At 41.4% G+C, this 17,969-nt stretch overlaps 1 protein-coding gene across 10 annotated transcripts in view; it reads left to right on the forward strand.

Moving 5' to 3' along the window:
- Positions 1-17,196, forward strand: part of SCHIP1 (schwannomin interacting protein 1) — a 394,604-nt gene extending 377,408 nt beyond the window's left edge. For 7 of the 10 annotated variants that reach the window (XM_053390390.1, XM_053390393.1, XM_053390395.1 and 4 more), the window contains 6 exons: positions 5,566-5,683; positions 6,784-6,981; positions 7,769-7,892; positions 10,504-10,597; positions 12,522-12,572; positions 16,103-17,196. In XM_053390390.1, coding sequence (XP_053246365.1) covers positions 5,566-5,683; positions 6,784-6,981; positions 7,769-7,892; positions 10,504-10,597; positions 12,522-12,572; positions 16,103-16,154 — 637 coding nt within the window. In that variant the 3' untranslated portion in view covers positions 16,155-17,196. The remainder of the gene's footprint in view (positions 1-5,565; positions 5,684-6,783; positions 6,982-7,768; positions 7,893-10,503; positions 10,598-12,521; positions 12,573-16,102) is intronic. The other 3 variants (XM_053390392.1, XM_053390399.1, XM_053390400.1) reach the window with 1 other exon arrangement.
- Positions 17,197-17,969: the final 773 nt, after the last annotated feature.

Here is a 17,969-nt window from a genome sequence, read left to right on the forward strand (position 1 = left end):
AGCTCTCACTTCCATACAGAACCACAACTTAGAACCAGTTTAAAATGTGTATTGAAAACTCTGCAAAGTGGCTGTCCAACGAGGCCTTACAAATAGCGGGGGAGAGAAGGCAAGCAAAATGCGAGGGAGATAGTGAAAGATACAGGAAATTGAATGCAGATTTCCAAAGAATAGCAAGGAGAGACAAGAAGGCCTTGTTAAACAAGCAATGCAAAGAAATAGAGGAAAACAACAGAATGGGAAGAACCAGAGATCTGTTCAAGAAAATCGGAAATATGAAGGGAACATTTCGTACAAAGATTACCATAATAAAGGACAAAAGTGGTAAGGACCTAACAGAAGCAGAAGACATCAAGAAGAGGTGGCAAGAATACACAGAGGAATTATACCAGAAAGATATGGATGTCTCGTACACCCCAGGTAGTGTGATTGCTGACCTTGAGCCAGACATCCTGGAGAGTGAAGTCAAATGGGCCTTAGAAAGCACTGCAAATAACAAGGCCAGTGGAAGTGATGGTATTCCAGCTGAACTATTTAAAATTTTAAAAGATGATGCTGTTAAGGTGCTACACTCAATATGCCAGCAAGTTTGGAAAACTCAGCAGTGGCCAGAGGATTGGAGAAGATCAGTCTACATCCCAATCCCAAAGAAGGGCAGTGCCAAAGAATGCTCCAACTACCGCACAATTGCACTCATTTCACACGCTAGCAAGGTTATGCTTAAAATTCTACAAGGAAGGCTCAAGCAGTATGTGGACCGAGAACTCCCAGAAGTGCAAGCTGGATTTAGAAGAGGCAGAGGAACCAGAGACCAAATTGCAAACATGCGGTGGATTATGGAGAAAGCTAGAGAGTTCCAGAAAGACATCTACTTCTGCTTCATTGACTACGCAAAAGCCTTTGACTGTGTCGACCACAGCAAACTATGGCAAGTTCTTAAAGAAATGGGAGTGCCTGATCACCTCATCTGTCTCCTGAGAAATCTCTATGTGGGACAAGAAGCTACAGTTAGAACTGGATATGGAACAACTGATTGGTTCAAAATTGGGAAAGGAGTACGACAAGGCTGTATAATGTCTCCCTGCTTATTTAACTTATATGAAGAATTCATCATGCGAAAGGCTGGGTTGGATGAATCCGAAGCCGGAATTAAGATTGCCGGAAGAAATATCAACAACCTCAGATATGCAGATGACACAACCTTGATGGCAGAAAGTGAGGAGGAATTAAAGAACCTTTTATTGAGGGTGAAAGAGGAGAGCGCAAAATATGGTCTGAAGCTCAACATCAAAAAAACGAAGATCATGGCCACTGGTCCCATCACCTCCTGGCAAATAGAAGGGGAAGAAATGGAGGCAGTAAGAGATTTTACTTTCTTGGGCTCCGTGATCACTGCAGATGGTGACAGCAGTCACGAAATTAAAAGACGCCTGCTTCTTGGGAGAAAAGCAATGACAAACCTAGACAGCATCTTAAAAAGTAGAGACATCACCTTGCCAACAAAGGTCCGTATAGTTAAAGCTATGGTTTTCCCAGTAGGGATGTATGGAAGTGAGAGCTGGACCATAAAGAAGGCTGATCGCCGAAGAATTGATGCTTTTGAATTACGGTGCTGGAGGAGACTCTTGAGAGTCCCATGGACTGCAAGAAGATCAAACGTATCCATTCTTAAGGAAATCAGCCCTGAGTGCTCACTGGAAGGACAGATCGTGAAGCTGAGGCTCCAATACTTTGGCCACCTCATGAGAAGAGAAGACTCCCTGGAAAAGACCCTGATGTTGGGAAAGATGGAGGGCACAAGGAGAAGGGGACGACAGAGGACGAGATGGTTGGACAGTGTTTTCGAAGCTACAAACATGAGTCTGACCAAACTGCGGGAGGCAGTGGAAGACAGGAGTGCCTGGCGTGCTCTGGTCCATGGGGTCACGAAGAGTCGGACACAACTAAACAACAACAACAACATTGAAAACTCTGATCCAGTCAGTCTCTCCAGATGTTTCCATGGGTCTCAACTTCCTGACTTAATCTGTCCCAAACAAACTTGAAAATCTCTTTATCACCTCATTCACTTGCCAGAGCAAGGAGTGTCCTGGTGCTCTGGCAGATCGTATTGTTGCTTCTGTTCTGAAAAACATCCTGGAACCATGACACACACACACACACCCTGTATCCTTGCTCAGCTTCATGAATCATCTTTGAAGAGACATCCCCCCTTTTTAGACAGGAAGGAATTGCTCTTCTTGACATCTGGAGACAGTCACAGACGCACAGACACACACACTTGTATTAAAGATAATAAACAGCCTATGATGTCTGCCCTGATGTATTCACAAATCATCTGGACTGCTATTTTTCTCACCTGCACATTTATGCAGGTTTAATTGACTAAAACTCATATGACTTTAAGATTTTTTTTAATCAGGCGATGGTCCTATTTATAAATGGTGATTTTTTAAGAAAAAAAAGAGTTACAGTGGTTAATGGATACTTCAGCTAGATTAATCTTTTTTTAAAAAAAGATGCTTATAAAAACTGCAGGTGGCAACCATCATCTTACGAGAAACTCATTCACACACAGGGCCAGTACCTTTGTGTATATCATCAGAAAAGTTACTTCTTACTTCAGATACACTGTTTTACCTGTAGGCAATTCTACACAAATTTAATTGGTTGTTTAATTGACTAAAATTCATATCTTAAAATACATATCTTAATTAGCACTATGCAACTAAGAAGTAGTGCCTGAGTTTGCTTTCTTCCTCCTGATCTCTTTCTCTTTTGTGCCATATCTTTTAGGCTGTAAAGCTGAAGACAGGGACTGTCTTATTACTGATCTTTATAACCCTTTTTTGGCTGAAGAACAAAGTTTTAAATGCTTTAAATAATAAGTGTGTTTAGTTCCACTAAGTTCAAGTAACACAGCCTAAAGCCCTGGTTCTTTGGGGGATAGGGCTGCTGAGTAAGACTTGGTCTTCCCTTAAGGAAATGCCTATTCTGCCTTTGCCTAAAATAGTACTCAATGTACAGCAATTAAAATTGGCAGTACAGTACTAGTGCAATACAGTCATACCTCAGGTTACAGACGTTTCAGGTTGCGTTTTTTCAGGTTATGAACCACCGAAACCTGGAAGTCTTCTAAATGAATACCGGTTGAAGCTAGGTGGCACATTTGTATAGAACTGATTTTCCAGGTATTCTGATTTTATTCATTTATTTAGGTCCAACTTTACAGGTGATATGTATGTACAGTATGTATGTATGTTTATCAAGATTTATATTCTGCTTAATAAACAATTAAAATCTGAGTGGTCTATGTGAAATGGTATAAAGCAGGGCTGTCAAACAGGTCAATCTCAACCAACTGGTTGATTTCGGCGTGTCCCTGGTTGATCTTAGACCCCCCTAAAAAAGCTCAACAACTTTGGTCAATCCAATGGGTAGATCACTGCCAGTTTATTTATAGTGGGAATAGATCGCAGTCTCTTGGAAGTTGGACACCCCTGGTATAAAATATTCATATATTTTTTAAGCAATAGAAACAGACTTTTAAAACAGACATAATAGAATTGCTAAACTGTAGATAAAAAACAACATATTTTAAAAACAAATAATAATGTACCTGTACATAATAATGGCATGTCTGGGTAGGCTTGCCTAGATCAACATTTTAAGCAGGTATTGATAACCAATAATGCTATTGGGCACGGAGTTCTAGAAAATATCTTCTGAGTGGTTTTTAAATGCTTCGGCTTCTTCTTCTTTTTAATTGGGGAGGCCATTCCTAGCCAGTCATGCACAAGAGATTTTGTGATATTTTTTTTCTCAACAGTGTACCAAAAAACGGTAAGTTCCCTGGGAATAAAGAACGCCCTTTTGAATTTGATTGCAGCCATTCTGCACAAGAGCACTCAGAGCTAATCAGGTGAAGGGAAAATTACTGTTTTGGACACAGGCAACGGCAGCTGATTGCATTTCTCTAAAATAATGTAAAGCAGTATTAGGCAGAAGGTAGGTCAAGATCCCTGGGTGGCTTGCAATAGCTTTGCAAGGGTTTACAACTGAGTTGTTTAGCAATGGGAACAATAAAATGGCTTTTCCCATCTAAATTAGGCTGCTGAAATGGAGAAAGCTAACCAGGAGTGGATTTTTATGTGAAAAACACTGTGAGTCAGTTCAGTTCTGGTACTCATAATGGGCTCAGGTGTCCCCTGCCCTTTCATTCTAACTGCATTTTGCTCCTGACTCTGGGTGGTGGTTTTTGGGGATCTAGTAAAAATATATATAAAGTAGAAGTAGCAAGCCTGAAGCCTATCTACCCCATCAGGTAGAAATAGCAAATCTGTACTCATTTTTGTGGGCAACTGTAAATCCAACAGTAAAAACAAATTGGGATAAGTGAGTTCTAAATGCAATGTTGTATTATATTATTCAGACATGTTAACTGTTTCCAGAGTGAGAATCTCCATTATTTACATGTGTATTTTTTTTAAAAAAAAATAAGTTTCTCAAAATGCTTGCTCTCCCCCCCCACACACACACTTTCACATCTAGCACAGTTACAGCTTGGAAATGTATTTGCTAAACTTTGCTAAATTTGGGTCATCTCAATATGTCGTAATGATAAACTCTCATACATAACCCAACTTTTTTCTTTTTAGTCTGTTCAACTGTACTTTAAATAAAGCTCAAGCAATGGTAAACAAGTTACTCAAGCATGTAAACTGGTTTCTAGAGACCAGCAGAGAAAAGGAAACATAGGGGATGGTATCGAATTCCCAGTAAATGTATAAGTCAGAATCAGATACCTGTTGGAAATGTAAAGAGAAGGAGGGTACCTTTTTCCATATGTAGTAGTCATGTAAGGTAGCAAAAGCTTTCTGGGAAATGATTTATAATAAGTTGAAAAAAATGTTGAAGATATATCTGAAGGAGCGTCTCCACCCCCATCGTTCTACCCGGACACTGAGGTCCAGCACCGAGGGCCTTCTAGCGGTTCCCTCACTGCGAGAAGCCAAGTTACAGGGAACCAGGCAGAGGGCCTTCTCGGTAGTGGCGCCCTCCCTGTAGAATGCCCTCCCACCAGATGTCAAAGAGAACAACAACTACCAGACTTTCAGAAGACATCTGAAGGCAGCCCTGTTTAGGGAAGCTTTTAATGTTTGATGTATTACAGTATTTTAATGTTTTTTTGGAAGCCGCCCAGAGTGGCTGGGGAAGCCCAGCCAGATGGGCGGGGTATAAATAATAAATTATTATTATTATTATAACTTTTGTTAAGAAAAACAGAAGCTTTTCTTTTAGGTATAATTGGTGGAGAGGTATCCAAAGAGCACAAAAAAAAAATTATGTACGCTACTACAGCTGCCCAAATAATTTATGCCCAGAGACAGAAAAAAGAAACAATTCCAACGAAGGAGGACTGGCAATTAACAATGATGGAGTATGCAGAAATGGCAAAAGTTTCTAGAAGAATAAGAAACCAAGAGCCAAAGTACATTTTGTGTTGTTGCAGGGAGTGATAATCCAATCTCTCTTTCCCTCTCCCTCTTTTTTTCTCTGTACAAGGTTACAAAGTGGGATGAATTTACAGATTTGTTTTGTAAATGACAGCGGAAGTGACAAAGATAGTGATGCTGACGACAGCAAGACCGAAACAAGTTTGGATACACCTTTGTCTCCCATGGTGAGTTTCAGTCTTACAGAAGGTCTTGAAAAATGTCAGGAAATGTGCACCAAATTCCAGATTGTTTTTTTTTTTAATTTAACCTTTATTAAATTTTAAAACATAAAAAGAAAAAGAACGAAATACTACAACTGTCAAAACAATATTATACACTCCAAAGAAATAAACTGACACAATGTAATATTGGCAGCCAAAACATTACTAAGAAAGAAATACAATATATAAATAGCGTAAATAAAAAGTATTTCTGGTAAGTAATTCTGCTATTGTGACATTGTGCCACACTTGTTTATTCCCCGCTTGTTAAAAAGAAGGACTGGCCTTTCACAAGAGCTTGGAGCATAGGCTATTTATGTGCATAACCTATAATGAGAAGCATAGGCCTCAGTTTGTATTGCAGGTTATATGTATGGCAAGGGATGATGTTGCTCCCCAAGGCCAGATCCCTCACCACCATTTCATGGATAACTGATGTGCCTGGGTTGTGTGCCCTAAGAACATTGGTTGCCATATGTCCTCTTTTTCCAGGACACATCCTCTTTTTCATGGGTAGTGCTGTCATAGCAATCCATAGTTAGAAGTCGGCAAATGTGTCCTCTTTTTTGCTCTTCAAAATATGGCAGCCCTAAAATGTTATGGGACAAGTGGCTGCTTTTAGCACTGGCCAGTCAATTAGGCAAGTGGGTATAGTTCTTGGACCAGGGATAGCTTACCTAGTGCCCTCCAGGTATGGTTGAACTTCACCTGCCATCAGCAGGTGAAGAGTGGTGTCGCAGTATGAGGATATAAAGAGGTATTTTGTGTGGCATCACAGGGATCCTTTCAGATCTATACCATCTGCTTAGACTTTTAGCAGTCCTCTAATGTCTCAGGCATAATTCTTTCCCAGCTCAGACATCCGGTGTCCTTTAAACCAGGGGTGCCAAAAGTTTAACCCTAGAATCTAAACACAATTCTGGCAGAGGGCTGGTTTACTTCTGGTTCATGCCATTCACATTAAGGCTAGAGCTAATGTTTATTGCTTTAATTCTTTGATTAAATTGCTAGCTGCTGAATTAGACAAGCCTGATTGTATATATATCTTGTGTCTTTTTTTCTAGAGCAAGCAGAGCTCTTCCTATTCTGACAGAGACACTACTGAAGAGGAATCTGAATCCCTAGATGACATGGATTTTCTCTCAAGGCAAAAGAAACTTCAAGCTGAAGCCAAAATGGCCTTAGCAATGGCAAAACCAATGGCCAAAATGCAAGTAGAGGTGGAAAAGCAAAACAGGAAAAAATCTCCCGTAGCTGACCTTGTAAGTATCTCATCAATGCCAGCCAGTTGTTTCTAGCTATGGAAGTTGCTCCAGTTGCAATAAAGCTTTTTGGAATTTGGGAGAACTTATAGCTCCATCTGGAAGGGACGTGGGTGGTGCTGTGGGTTGAACAACAGAGCCTAGGAGTTGCCGATCAGAAGGTCGGCGGTTCAAATCCCCGCGACGGGGTGAGCTCCCGTTGCTCAGTCCCTGCTCCTGCCAACCTAGCAGTTCGAAAGCGCGTCAGAGTGCAAGTAGATAAATAGGTACCGCTCCAGCGGGAAGATAAATGGCATTTCCGTGCGCTGCTCTGGTTTTGCCAGAAGCGGCTTAGTCATGCTGGCCACATGACTCGGAAGCTGTACGCCGGCTCCCTCAGCCAATAAAGCAAGATGAGCGCCGCAATCCTAGAGTCGGCCACAACTGGACCAAATGATCAGGGGCCCCTTTACCTTTATAGCTTCATCTGAGATGTAAAAAATGAGTTTTAAAAGTGGAACATATTTATTTAATATATTTGATTCAGAACATGCAGGGAAAATAAAGTTTTTCCCCCTTTGTTAGGGTATAGTATTTATAAAATCTTAGTACAGTATGTGGTATCTAAACTTGATAAATTTTATGCATTCAGTGCCTATTGACTAATGTCCAGGGTGCTTAATATATAGTAGGTTACCATCATTAGCTATTATTGCTAATACATTAGAAAATATGCTGACAGAAGTTCTTTTTTGTCATTGTTGCTGGCCATGACAGTGGCCTAAAGTGTTGTTGTCATTCTTTTTAGCTGCCACATATGCCTCATATAAGTGAATGCTTGATGAAAAGAAGCTTAAAGCCCACAGATCTGAGAGATATGACGATTGGGCAGCTACAGGTGATAGTCAATGATCTACATTCACAGATAGAAAGTAAGTCTTCTCCCTTGGTATTATGTCCTTTCGCTATTTGTGGCACCTCGGCTTAAGGGAATAGAAACTGTTCCGTTGCATGTGAGAGCTGACGCCAACATTGAACCAAGGAAGGACTGTAGTTCAGTGGTAGAACATGTGCTTTGCATGCAGAAGGCCCCTGGTATCTCTAGGTAGGTTTGGAAGAGACCCCCTGTCTGAAATCCTGGTGAACCTGCTGGTCAGTGTGGATAATACGGACCTAGATGGATCAGTGGTCTGTGTCCTCCTAGGATTATGCCATCTCCAATACACTGGTACCTTGGTTTACGAACTTAATCCATTCTGGAAGTCCTTTCTTAAACCAAAGCATTCGTAAACCAAGGCATTCTTTCCCATAGCAGCAGGAGACTCAATTTACAAATGGAACACACTCAACAGGAAGCGGAACATGGTCCGCTTCCAAGTCAAAGTTCACAAACCAAAACACCTACTTCCCGGTTGGCAGCGTTCTTAATCCAAGTTGTTCATAAACTAAGCTGTTCTAAAACAAAGGTACCACTGTACTAGAGGGAAATATCTTCAATGCCAACATCTTCTCCTCAGATAACATTGGGGGCCATTGCCCCTAAAGCAAGTTTTAAATCGAAACATATTGGGCTTTTTATTCCATGCTAGCTCGTGGCATGTTGTATTTCTTGTACTTTTCGTCTTAGATATGGAGAAGAGAAATCACAGATCTGGAAGTGGCTTTTGAGCTTCAGACGTTAGGTCAGGAATGGCTATTATTCAGTAATCTAATGCCAACTGAGGTAGAATGAGGCTTTGCATGATACCTGGAACTGTGTAGAGAAGAGGAAGCATGAGATTCCCATATTTCCAGCTCTCTTCCATTACATCTTGTGCAAATGAACAAGTAGACAACTTCAGCCCTTTGCAATATTTAGGCCATACTAAAGCTTTTATAAGGGACGCGGGTGCTTCTGTGGTCTAAACCACAGAGCCTAGGACTTGCTGATCGGAAGGTTGGCAGTTCGAATACCCGCAAGGGGTGAGCTCTTGTTGTTCGGTCCCAGCTCCTGCCCACCTAGCAGTTCGAAAGCACGTCAAAGTGCAAGTAGATAAATAGGTACCGCTGCGGCAGGAAGGTAAACAGCATTTCCGTGCGCTGCTCTGGTTCACCAGAAGCGGCTTAGTCATGCTGGCCACATGACCCGGAAGCTGTCTGTGGACAAACGCCGGCTCCCTCGACCTATAGATGAGTGTGCAACCCCAGAGTCGTCTGCAATTGGACATAATGGTCAGGGGTACCTTTACCTTTAAAGCTTTTGTGACTGTGAGCAGTCCTTCCACTGGGCTCTTTTTTGTTGTTGTCCTTTTTAGAGCCAAAGTACTGCTATGCTTTTCAGTGATACGAATTAATTCATTACAGACAGAAGAGGCTCTAAATAAAAAGAAATTAGCACATGACTCCATGGTCCATGTCAATGTGTGCTTATTAATCAAATTAGTCAAAGCAGCTGCAGTGTGGCTCTTTGCCTAGGCACCTGTGAGCTATGCTCAGCCAAATGTGAATAATTCTCCCCTGAAGTCTGTTAGTTCTGTCTGCTACTTTGGAATTGCTGCTGTTAGAAAATCAGTGGACCTGCTAGAAAATACTGATAAATCAGTTCTACCATGACTTGGCTTTCTTTAATTTTTTAATGAGAGCATTGGGTAAGTGACATACATTTAATGAGTTTTGGTTCTCGAGTTTGTGTTTGTATTTTAAAAATCTGCTTGTTTGCTTATATATCACCTGCCTTTCAGAACAAAAATCCTCCCAAAGTGATATACAACTGTACACTAAAAATGCAAATAATTTGTTTGCAATATAAAACAACCATCCTAAAATCAAGACTGAATAGGATTGTGGAATAAATAAATAAAAGTCCTATGACCCAAGTCTAAAGAGTAGCAGAATGAGGGCCTAGTGGAGTACCAGGGAGGTGAATTGCACCGTTGTGTGGCTGCCATTGAGAAGTCCCTGTCCCTGGTACTCACCAACCTCACCATTACTAATGACAGCGCAGAAAGCAGGGGTTTTAGTCCTCTGGTGTTCAATGGGCGCACAACACAATGGCACTTCCTGGCACCATTGGTAGCTGTTGCAATGGGAGCACCTACTGCTTTCTTGCCTCTGTAGAAACAGGCTGACATCATAGACAGTCAAGCTTATTTCCCTGCCAATGTGTTGATGCAAGTTCAGCCTTGGTAGATCACACCCAGTTTTGAGGATTTTCCATCACCAACCACAACCAGAAAAATGCCAGAAGTTCCATGGGTTGGTTCCTAAGTTAAAGAGTTTAAAGAGTGCATTCTGCTTTGGGAAGTCATCCTTGGTTCTCTCATGAGATCTACAGTAGTGTCATGTTGATATTTTTTTTACTAACGTTTGTTTTAAACAATAACGGCCATTGTTCTTGTTCCATTACTTCATCGCCTCCCTTATTTATATGCCAAGCCAAATACCCTTCTGTTTCTTGGAGTGAGAGCCATGTACCATGGTGACTAACAGATTCCAAAATGTTAGACATGGGGAGAACTGTGGCTAACTGAACTTAAACACTCTTTTTCTCTTTTCTGTTGTCAGGCTTGAATGAAGAATTGGTGCAACTGCTGCTAATTCGGGATGAATTGCACACAGAACAGGATGCTATGCTGGTAGACATTGAGGATTTGACCAGGTTGGTAACCTTTTTCAGATACGTCCTGTTGCAAAGGTCTCTCTTTAGACCGTTTTGTTGTGATGATCTATTTTATTTTAATTGATGTATAAAATGCCCTTCACCCAAAAACAGATTTCAGGGTCAAAGTAATTTCAAAATTACAGAAACATAATAACTGTCAGAGGGAAAGCTAGGGTATGGGTGTATGAATGAATGAATTAATAAATACTTAAAATTAAAAGGAGCAAAACCATTCAACCAGCTAAAATTATAATAAAAAATGCCTGAGGAAATTAAATGATTTTAACCTGATGCCACAAAGAATGTATGCCTGTGCCTGGCATACCATCCTCAGAATGGCTTCCTACAGTTGAGGCATCACCACAGAGAAGGCCCTGCTCTTCAATTCAAGCATAATGCACTTCTTTTAAAGTTGGAACACTGAGAAGGAATTATGATATATTACTGAAACGAGGTGAATTGTCTGACTTGTAATGCTGTTTTCTGATCAATGCCTGCTAGGATCATACCCTAAAGCCACATTATGATAATGTCTTTATTTGGACCAACCACAATGTTACAAGGTCACAAACGAACTCAGAAATCTTCATCAGACACAAAAGTGGTTGGGGGGCAAAAAGCTGATCATAGTGCTGCTGCCCCAGAATCTGCAGTTTATAAGACAGAATGCAGGAGAAGTTCTGCAGGCATTATTAGATTAATCTTTAAGGTGCCATACATTGCTGCATGTACCCAGAACTACTAGACCAAAGGAAGCAATCGTGGAACTACATAAAAGTTCCGCCTACAGCTCCAGTGAAAGCTTAGGTCATAAAAAGTGCACCTGGTTCAGTAACATAAGTCTACCACTATTAGTGTTGTTTGCACCGAAGCAACTGTTTTTGCTGCTGTTTTTCTAAGCACCTGTTGCCAGGACTGTTTGGGGTATGACAAATGGCAGATTTGGACAGTATGCTATTTCTTTGTGATCCACACTCTCTATCAGATTATAAGTGAAACTTCTTTGGACATTGAATCCATTTATAATCTAACATCCAATGCCTAATAACTTTCTCTAGTTGCTTGCAGCAACATGGTGCTGAGCCCTTTAATTTTGGGAAATTATTGCTGCTAGGAAATGTGAAACTTGGTAAATTTGTCTGGGCAGACAAAGAGAGTGGATCTAAAGATAGAGACAAAAACTTCTTTTATTCTAGAATCTGCCTTTGTGATGCCACCTCTGTTAAAAATCCCAGCTTCTGTTTTCTCCATTTGATAATGTAGCTGCCATCTATTCTTAACTTTCCCTTCCCTTCCTAAATCTTTTCTTAATGATCTTGCAATGATCCTTTCTCACTCCTTACTTTACTGGGTAGACAATGTGCCCTATTAACAGCTTGCCGCTCTATACTAAAAGCTGTCCTTACATATTCAGTCCAGCTACCAAGCCCTGTAGTGGGCAGAATCAATCAGAGTGACTTTAGACATGATTTCAAGACCTGGGAAGACTCCAAAAGGCAAAATCTGGGTGTGCATTGACCTTAGGTCCTGGCAGTTCCAAGGAAAAGGCCAGTAATAGTGTCAGTGCTTTCATTTTGTCCAGATGTGGTTTCAATTGTCTTGTCGAAGAGTGGAGCCTGTTGCAAAAATTAGATGCAGGGGGTGCAGTTCATAGCTGCCTCCTCTAGTGAAAGCAGGCATGTAGTCTTATCAGGTGGATGAAGTTACTCTTCTCTGGTTTGATTCATAGCATCTTACCAACAGTCTGAATATATTGTATAGCTACGTCTGCTCTTGCTGTGGCCTTTCAGTCAAATCCTGTGCTGGTTTTTAATCTTAAAGGGAAGAAACCTGTTTGCCACCTGCAGACAGAGATGAGACTTAATTGAACCAAAGCAAACCCAACTATTTTCTTCTTTTTTCTGTAATATTTCTTTTACAGTGCGGCCCCCTATCAGTACCATGGTAATTTAGCACCATTGCTGCCGACAAGGTAAAATACAGTAACGCCTCAACTTTCCCAGATCCCTTTAATCCAGGCCTTTTCTTATTCAGTACAAACCTTTTATGTTCTCCCCTTCTATCTACCCTCTGTCACCCTCTGTTCCAGGTTATTTTCACCTTTCTCAGATTGGCTGGTTAAAGAAGGTTCAGTAGTAACTCAGCAGCCAAAAATGCTAAATCGCCTCTCTTACAGCTTCCTGCTTTGTGGTATTTGCCAGCTATTCCACTGCACTGAAACCTCTGCAACTCCAGGGAACATGCATATATCTGGATAGCTCAGTTGGTTAGAGCGTGGTGCTGATAATGCCAAGGTTGCAGGTTCGATCCCCGTATGGGACAGCTGCATATTCCTGCGTTGAGGGGGTTGGACGAGATGATCCTCAGGGTACCTTCCAAAATCTGGAGACTTGAGTGATCCAAATGGGGGTTGCATTCTGATCTGCAAGCAAGTTTGGAAATATTAGAGTGTGTCAGTCCACAGCAAATTGTTGAATGGTTTCTTTAAATGTAAAGGTTCATCATTGTTGCACCCAATGTGTATGTCTTTAAGGGGCCAGAGCAAGGGCCAGAGTAAGATAACGAGACCCAGCTTTACAGCTGTGAAACGTAGCAGGTGCTGCTGAGTTGTATTTGATTAAGGTGTGTCAGCATTTGGGTGTAGTATATAAGGAGCAGCACCTAGCTCTCCCATTACCCTGGGGGATGGGTTGGTGGTTGGGTCTGGTTTGGTTGTTAATGTATTTAGTGTAAAAGGAGTTTTTGTTTTTCTTATTAAAACCTAGTTTAAGTTATTTTTGAGTCCTTTATTTTTTAATGCATGGTCTCCCCAGCAAGCTCTCTGCGCTACTAAACTGCAAATAGCCAACACAAATAATGATAATAATAATTGCCCACCCCTAGCACTCTGTCTCTCTCATGCCCACACACACACACACACACACACACACACACACCTCACACTTGACTTCGTTGAATTTTCTCTGCTTTTGTAGCTTAGAAAACTTTGACGAGAGGCAGAATCTCATCCACTTTACACAAAGACCAGGGAAGGGTTAGTGTGTGTGTGTGTTTTCGCATGCCATTATGTGTCTGTCTTTCGGCATGGCATTATCCTTCCCCACTACCTTCCCCCACTATAATCTGGTGAGCAAGTCGTCACTGACATCTACCAGAGGATTTCTGCATAGAGGAAAAGGTCGGTGTGCTCACTATAGTATGTTACGAAAAAGCAGCAATGCAGAAGCGAGCTCCAGGTGGCTGGAATGGTAAACAGGAAACTGATGTTATTGGATTGTACCGTGGGAACCAGGGACAGTCTGTTCAGAGCTCTGAGCACCGGATGTTAGCTCAGAGTGACACATGACCCTGTACTGGAAGTACATGGGTGGAGTTTATTCTCCTCTCTGCAGTTGGAATCAGAGTGTACAGACATGTTTTCTCTGTACTGGTGAAAGACAGGAATAAAGACATGTAAATATATTTCTGTCTGTCTCTTTCCCCCTCCCTGGGAGAGGAGGGGGAGGAATGGTGTGTTCTTCTTTCACGTTGGGAAGAATCGCCGAGGGAGACCTCCCTTGATCCTGCCGGGAGTCGCTGGCAGGGGAGGTCAATAAGGATTCAAGCCGGGCACCTGGAGGGTGGCCAAATTCCTCTGGACTAAGAGCTGGGACTGGCTCTGGTGGCTTGCAATCCGACATCGTATGTTCTTGCAGAAATCTGCTGCTGCAAATCACAGACAGCGGAGTGGTTTTGCTTCTTCACCTCGTAATACAGTGGTACCTCTGGTTGCAAACGGGATCTGTTCCGGAGGCCCGTTCGCAACATGAAAAGAGCGCAACCCGCAGCAGCACGTCTGCGCACACGCGGGTTGCAATTCGCCACTTCTGCGCATGCGTGTGACGTCATTTTGCGCGTCTGCGGTGAAACCCGGAAGTAACCGTTTCTGGTACTTCCGGGTCGCCACGGGACGTATCCTGAAAGAACATAGCATGAAGTGGACGTAACATGAGGTATGACTGTACAGCAATGCCCATACTCTGCCTGTAGCTCCAGGTTGTCAGTGTTTTTTCTCCCATGAGCCAACAGGTAGCTCAGATTTGAGAGCACCTGTGCCTTGCAAAAAAAGAAGACTCTGCCACTACCATACACAATGCTGGTGCTTTTCACTTCCTGCTTTATGAACTATTGTTAGTGAGGGGAGAAGAAGGGACAAACACGAAGGCAGCAAGCAAAAGTTCAAGGAATGTGTGCCAGTGATGGGGCGTTTTTCCCCCTAACCGCTTGTCTCTGGGTGAAAAGAGATCAGCAACAGGAAGTGTAGGTACAATGCCTCATTGCATAGTTGAAGTGTGAACTGTTTAAGCAGAAGAAACTAAAAAGAGAGAGAGAGATGTTTTGTGGGTGTTTTATGTTTTATGGATACAAAGACTGAACAGTTCTTGCTAAATCTACAGAGAGATGGTTCTGTATATTCTTGGATGGTCTCTAATATGAATACCAAATTGCATATGAAAATAATCAAGAGTTTGAGTTCAGGGTGCATGATGTTTCTCTCTCCCCCACCTCAATTTTACCATCTCAGCACCTCTGACCAGTTGGTTAAGCTGAAAGATGGTGACTTTCCCCAGCATCACCCAATGAGCTTCGTGGATGTATGTCTATCTAAACTTGTATCTTCCTGGTCTGACTCTCTGCTATGCGACCCTGGCACTTGTTTCTTTCCCTTGTTCTTCTAAAACAGCCTACTGCCAACTTGGTGCCCAGAAATTTTGAAGTACGAGTCTGTTTTAATGAATAGAAAGCATGGCCTCTGGCTTCTATTGGGTCCACAGTGTGCAGCTGTAGGGACTGTCTGGGGCTTATGGAAGTCGTAATCCAAAACTTCTGGAGGGCACCTGGTTGGGGAAGGGTGTTACAAAACTACTTTCTCATGTGGGAAGCAGTTTGCGTTTCTCGTTACTGGAATCAATTACATATTTAATTAGCCATTCAGATGCCCTCTGTGTGGGCCACATGGTTGGCAGTTGATGAGAGGCGAGTTGTTTTTAGTTCTTTATATCTTGAAATGTTGCTACAATAGGGACCTAGGGGTCATCTTGTTACATCCTTGGATAGTGTTAAGACAAATAAGTTTCCTATCCATGGGAAGGAGGTGAAACGCTCCTCCTTTTCCCCTTGCTCCCCAAATAAACTTCCTTTCAATGTTATTGCAACCTACAGTTTCAATTCTAAAGCAATTTCCTTGAAATCCCCACCCCTCTGTGCTCTTCTTGATTTTACCTCCTGAAGACTGCGGTTGCTATTTTCCTTCCTGTGCTGGATTTCTGCAGTCTAGAGGAGTCCTGAAGAAAAGGACTATTTAAGCCGGCTAGATAATTGCAGCAAAAGTTAACGCATCTCTTTAAGCAGTCTTCATCAATCGCTGCGCTTCCTTCCTTCTCTGTTTTGCCAGTAAAAAATAAAACAATCTTCATTTATTGCATCTACGTAATATTGTTCCTTTTTCCCATTTCCCTTCAGACACGCTGAAAGTCAGCAGAAGCACATGGCAGAGAAGATGCCAGCAAAATAAAACCGGAAGCCATCAGACTGAAGAAACAAGCTAAAATGTTTTGCTTCTGTGGTTGTACCAACGCTGATGCTCAACGGGTGGCACACAAGAAAAATCAGTGTTAGTCATTGATTCCGGGCGCAATCTGCCAAGCACCAGGAACCCCCCACACAAACCCTTCCTTGAAGCTAATGGTGGATGCACAGCGACTGTGCTTGGCGAATTGTTCCCAATGTCTGAAGCTTTATGTCCAGTGGTTGGCCTATGCTTTTTAATTTATTTGCTGTTGGGTTTATTTTATTTTTTACTTGTGCCACTAAATATCGGACTGTTCAATAATCTTATTGTAGAACAAAATGTACAGTACTTATAAACATTGCAAACATGAAGAGGAAAAAAGAAGAGAGAGGGTAGTTTTAACTTTTATTTTTGTTTATTTAGAGAGACCTTTAAGTTAAAGCAGTATTTTACCATTGGCTACTTTTTATTGTTTTTCAGCGTAGTTTTAAACAAATGAGACTGTAATTTTGACGGTGCTATACAAGTGAGAGAGAAAACATACATGCCTCGTAGTGAAGTTGTAGCTTTCAGTAATATGTATATTTTAATCAGTTTTCAACATTTTGTGAATGTTGACTACCTGACATTCATTTTTAGATGTGCTATTAACATGCAGTTGAGTTGAAAGAGTTACCTTGAAAGTTTTATGTATAAATATGTAAAATAAAAATTAAAAATTTCTTTCATATGATATGTCTTTTTGTTGACTAGTGGGGCAACATACTAATTCACCTGTAATATATTCATTGAAGTACATGTGAAATTCCTATTTTTCTCATTTCAGATTATATATAGATATATATAATATGAAAAGTCTCTCTTCATATATATATATATTTAAAAAATACTATTCACTTAGAACACAGATAAGTTATTATAGATTCACTTGAAGGCAGGCACAAAGGTAAGGTTTAAAGTTAACAAAAAATACTATGTGGGCTGAAAAATGAAAATGACACCTCAACTGTATACGTAAACTTGAATTAAACTCTAACACACTTGATATGGGAATTGATTACTTTTCTCTCTCTCTCTCTTTCTTTACTTTCTCTCCGCTGAGATTGCACTTCCTATCTTCATGCATTTTAATATGAGCTACAACCTCTTTGTGAGTCTTGTCCTTCTTCCCAAATTCATAACCCAGCTACCATGCATCTCTCCCATTCACTTCAATGGAAGCAGCAACTACATTTGCCAGTGATGGGGAACCTGAACCCCTCAAGATGTTGGGGCTCACGGGAGCTGAAGTTGGACTAACCTCTTTTTCCCGAGCATCCCTATTTACTAACTATAGTGTGAAATAAGAAAAGAAAAATGTTCTAGGTTCTTGCTTTTGTTCTGTTATTTGTGCTATGAAAAAAAATCACCTTAAGAAAACTGAAAAATAAAATGTTCTAAGCATTTTTTTTAATGCCATTATGGTGCATGGGGCCTAGATCACATTGCAATTTTTTTCCAGGTTGCTGCTTATTCAAGGGCACTATTGTGGGACTTCTGTGGCTGCCAGTGGGAGGATGGGAAATTGGAAACACCTGCCTCCCCACCCAACAACCCACATCCTGATTCTCCACCAGCAAAGCCTTTTGCTTGACTCTACCATCTACCGGTAGCTGAACTTCCACTGAGACTGCCAGAGATTGAGGCAAAAGCAGTAGTTTTGATTTACGACTTTGTTACACCTGGGGCTGAGCAGCCACTGTAGTATCTTTCAGGTCAGGAAACAATTGCAGAAGTGATAAGGTGAACAACATATATGTTGTTTTGATCAATAACTGC

The sequence above is a fragment of the Podarcis raffonei genome, chromosome 5 (assembly GCF_027172205.1).
Source record: "Podarcis raffonei isolate rPodRaf1 chromosome 5, rPodRaf1.pri, whole genome shotgun sequence".
Taxonomy (NCBI): Eukaryota; Metazoa; Chordata; class Lepidosauria; order Squamata; family Lacertidae; genus Podarcis; species Podarcis raffonei.